This window comes from Coregonus lavaretus (assembly GCF_964263955.1).
Source record: "Coregonus lavaretus genome assembly, chromosome: 17".
Lineage (NCBI taxonomy): Eukaryota > Metazoa > Chordata > Actinopteri > Salmoniformes > Salmonidae > Coregonus > Coregonus lavaretus.
This window is the reverse complement of record NC_140004.1, coordinates 1,505,131-1,509,735: the sequence shown is the minus strand read 5'-3', so window position 1 is coordinate 1,509,735 and position 4,605 is coordinate 1,505,131. Positions and strand designations below refer to the sequence as shown.

The window sequence follows — 4,605 nt, the reverse complement described above, 5'->3', positions numbered from 1 at the left end:
GCATACTCACCAGACATGTCACCCATTGAGCATGTTTGGGATGCTCTGGATCGACGTGTACGACAGGTGTTCCAGTTCCCGCCAATATCCAGCAACTTCGCACAGCCATTGAAGAGGAGTGGAACAACATTCCAAAGGCCACAATCAACAGCCTGATCAACTCTGTGCGCGCTGCAAAAATGCCAAGGGGGGTGAATACTTTCGCAAGCCACTGTATTAATCCTTCTTGCCCACTGCCATCCAGGCCTTCAACAACACCAGGTCGCAGTCAACACATGACACTACCCAGTCACTATTTGCGTTTGCACATTAGTACTGTACTATTTTACTTGCCTCTACAATTATATGTGATGGTCTTCCCTAGGCCGCCACACAATGCATTTTGCATCATCATATGATGATGCGGCAAGTGACACTATACTTTTTGAAAACTTGACTGCTGACATTCAAAACATATTTGGGACTGTATTAACAGTTGACTAATGAAAACAATACCAAACCTAGTTTTTAAGTGGACTTTTCCTTTAAGGTGAGTGTGCGTGTCTGGAGTAAATGAAATTGATTCCTGGTTAGTCAGAACCTCAACTCACTCGGACATTGAACTTTTAGTTCAAGGTTCAATCACTTTAGCATTCGACACATAGCTGCTGTTTGGTTATTATTATTTTGTAGTGTACATCATTGACAGAGTGAATAGATTAGACCTGTTTAAATTAAAAGGAGGCATAACGTAGTTGGTCTTCTTGGTTGAAAAATGAGGTTGTAGAATAGAGGGAACCCTGAATATACCCAGAAGAGATCAGTTTGAAAAACTCAAAGGCCTAAATACTCCCAGGTAAAGATGTCACATTTCCAAGACAACCATTGGGCAAGCCCTCACACCCAACGTAGGTGCCTAGAGAGAGAGAGAGAGAGAGAGAAATAGGAGTGAGAGAGGATGTACACCGCCCTTCTAGACTTCCAGAGGTGATCGACATCTAGGTTTGTTTTCCAAGCCCATCCTGCTGCCACAGGCTGACCTCTGGACAACCACTACATACACTAAGCCAGGTGTTTGTGTATAGGAATCAGTTTGTGTGTTTGTACTGGTGTTTCTCCGTGAGTGTAAATGTACGTTTGTTTGGTTGTGAGATTGGGATTTTTTTTTTAAAGAGAGCAGGACTTAAAAAGAGAGCAGGATTTTTTTTAAAGAGAGCATGCCAGTGTGCATTCTCAGGTGGCTGATGAGGTTGCGTTGCTGGGTGAACTTTCCGCCGCACAGATGGCATTCGTACGGCTTCTCCCCTGAGTGGACATGCATGTGCTCCGTCAGACGGTATTGGCGCGTGAAGCGCATGCCACACTCATCGCATGCAAGCGGCTTTAGGCCCAGGTGGCTCCGCATGTGGCGTGTCATGGTGCCTCGTTGGGTGAACATCTTCCCGCAGATGTTACAGGGGAAGGGTCGGGTCAGCCAGTGGCTATTCTCATGCAGCTTCAGGGTCGGCGGGTCTTTGTAGCTTTTACTGCAGACGGTGCACTTGAAGGGCCGCGGCTCAGAGCTGCCGAAGGTGGTGGGTGCCACTGGGGCCGAGAGGTCCTCGGCCTCCTCTTCCTCTTTCACAAAGGTCCCTCCCTCCTCTTTGATGTAGAGCTCATCCTCCGTGTGAGTGTACACGTGGGCGTTGAGCTGCTCCGAGCTGGGAAAGCCCTTCCCACAGGGGATGCACACATACAGGTTGTCCCCGAACGCTGGCTCAAAGCCTTCCTGCCGGTACACATAGTTGGCGCTGTGGTGCCCGCCTCCTCTACCTTCTCTTCCTCCACTCTCTCCATCACTCTGCCTGCTCTCATCGCTGTGCTCCTGCCCATTCTCCCCTCCCTCCTCCTCCTCTTTATACTGGAAGGACTGGTCTGAGGCGAAGCTGCTCCCACTGCCCTCGCCTCTGCCCTCTTTAGGCCCCACGATCACACCTTTGACCAGGGGTCTGTCACGATCTTCAGCCTTCAGGCCAGAAGCCTCTCTCTTGTGCCACTCCTTCTTGCGGGCTACTTGGCGTGAGCTCTTGCGGGGCGGTGGGGCATCGGGCTGGGCCTTGCTGTCCTCGGGGGCTCTTGGGGTGGGTGTGAGCTCCATGGACTCTGGGCCAGTGGTGTATAGACCAGGCAGAGTGGTGGTGGAATTATCCAGTGAGGCACTGTTGGTTGTGGATACTGAGGCAGATTGAGGGGACTCCTGGGAGTTGCTGTGTGGGCTGAGTGTGTCTGTTGCAGTGACTGCCAAGAGAGGGCTCTTCTTGGACAGGTCAAGCCCGAGGTCTAGCTCCCCACCGCTAGGGAGGTCTCCGTTACTACCGTTCCTTCTGGTCCCATTCTTTCCAGCGGGACTCCCGATTAACATCTTGTCGTCCGAGAGCTTGTACCGGTGGCTTTCGCCAGGCTGCGTCTGGCCTGCGTCGGAGGGGGCGGGGGTTGTGTAGTAGTTGTTGTAGGCGGCAGGGGTGGAGGACGAGAGGCACTGGTTGTTGTGCCGTAGTTGGCTGAGCAGACCCGGGGTGGAGGGTTTACCTGGCAGGGGCTTGCTGCCGCCTCGCTTGAGCTTCTTCCTGCAGAGCGCAGCGAGATCATGGAGCTGGAGGTAGCTGGCTGCGGTCAAGAGGGCACTGTAGCTCTGACCCGCCGAGGACAGGAGCTTCCCCGTGTAGATGAAGTCCAGGACCTGTCGGAACACAGAGGGATTCACCATCTCTGTGTCCAGGTTAATGAGGTTGTCGTGGAGGACCAGGAACTTGAAGTAGATACTGCTGGCTGCCAGAATGTTCTTGTGGGCTCGGAACAGAGCATTCTCCACCACAATGATGATATCACACAGGAAGCCCTTGGCCCTCTGCTGGTTGAGTTGCAGCAGCAGTTGTTTGGCATGATTTGGCAGTTCCATTTCCAGCTTCCTTCTCTCTCCCTCTTCCTACACGAGCACCACCTGAAGCAGAGAGAGAGCAAGCAAGAGAGGTGTGTTAGTGGTGTTATAAAAAAGGCCTTTTTATACTTCATTTAATTATAATTCATTTCACTATTAATGCCTGTTCAAAGATAAGGGTAACAAACAGACTAAGAGAATCTAACCCAGTGGGTCAGAAGTTTACATACACTCAATTAGTATTTGGTAGCATTGCCTTTAAATTGTTTAACTTGAGTCAAATGTTTTGGGTAGCCTTCCACAAGCTTCCCACAATGAGTTGGGTGAATATTGGCCCATTCCTCCTGACAGAGCTGGTGTAACTGAGTCAGGTTTGTAGGCCTCCTTGCTCGCACACGCTTTTTCAGTTCTGACCACACATTTTCTATAGGATTGAGGTCAGGGCTTTGTGATGGCCACTCCAATACCTTGACTTTGTCCATTTGGAAGACCCATTTGCGACCAAGCTTTAACTTCCTGACTGATGTCTTGAGATGTTGCTTCAATATATCCACATAATTGTCCTTCCTCATGATGCCATCTATTTTGTGAAGTGCACCAGTCCCTCCTGCAGAAAAGCACCCCCACAGCATGATGCTGCCACCCCCGTGATTCACGGTTGGGATGGTGTTCTTTGGGCTTGCAAGCGACCCCCTTTTTCCTCCAAACATAACGATGGTCATTATGCCCAAACAGTTCTATTTTTGTTTCATCAGACCAGAGGACATTTCTCCAAAAAGTACGATCTTTGTCCCCATGTGCAGTTGCAAACCGTAGTCTGGCTTTTTTATGGTGGTTTTGGAGCAGTGGCTTCTTCCTTGCTGAGCGGCCTTTCAGGTTATGTCGATATATGACTCGTGTGACGACCCTCCCACTCTGTCTGCCGTATTCTCTCTTTGCTCTTGTTTCCTTATTAGGATGCCGGTGGGCGGAGTTGGGAGGGTCGTCAGCTACTTGGGAAACACCTGGGCCGGGTGTGTCCCAGCATAAATGGACCTCTTCCACATTCATTGGGGAGACTCTCTCCAGGCAGATACTTTGATTTTGGTTGTGATATTTTTGTGGCCTTTTTGGGTTGTTTGCTTTGGCACTTCTCAACACTTTTCTATATTACATTTATGCAAGCAAACACTCACTTACACTACTGATTACTGATTACACACCCCATTGTTATTTCAGTTAGTTTACTTTAATTAATAAATATATACTTTGAGTACTCCTTGTCTCCACGTGTCTCCCTTTTGTTACGAACTTGAGCCGGTTCGTGACAAGTGGGGGCTCGTCCGGGATATTGAACTGGTTGTGTTTGGGAGAACGTGGAGTTAATGTCCAATTCTGTAGGTTTTTTTTTGGTAAATTTTGTTAGTTTGGTTGAGTTTGATAGGCCCAGTATTGGTTGTCTTTGGGTTGTGTACTGCGTTGGAGAGAATACATTGGTTAGTTTCCAGTCCCTGCCCAGCTTGGAAACTCTTGCTCTACTCGCTGTTGGGACATCGGGCTGAGGAGGTGAGTACAATCGGCTGTGTACCTCAGTGGGAGATTGGGTAGGGTAGTGACATTTGCTACCCGGAGCTATAGCTTTTCCCCTGATAGGCTTAGTGACGTGTTTTGTTTTGGGATACGTTGGGCATGGTTAAATGTTTGTTATTTTTGTGTGGTGTCTGTGGACT

General features: G+C 49.3%; 1 protein-coding gene across 1 annotated transcript; it reads right to left on the bottom strand.

The window, feature by feature from the left end:
• Window positions 1-1,162: 1,162 nt before the first annotated feature.
• LOC311145006 (hypermethylated in cancer 2 protein-like) lies at window positions 1,163-2,917 on the bottom strand (the record flags this gene model as incomplete). Its single annotated transcript, XM_084181219.1, has 1 exon — window positions 1,163-2,917. The coding sequence occupies one exon, from the start codon at window positions 2,915-2,917 to the stop codon at window positions 1,163-1,165; it is 1,755 nt and encodes a 584-aa protein (XP_084037345.1).
• Window positions 2,918-4,605: the final 1,688 nt, after the last annotated feature.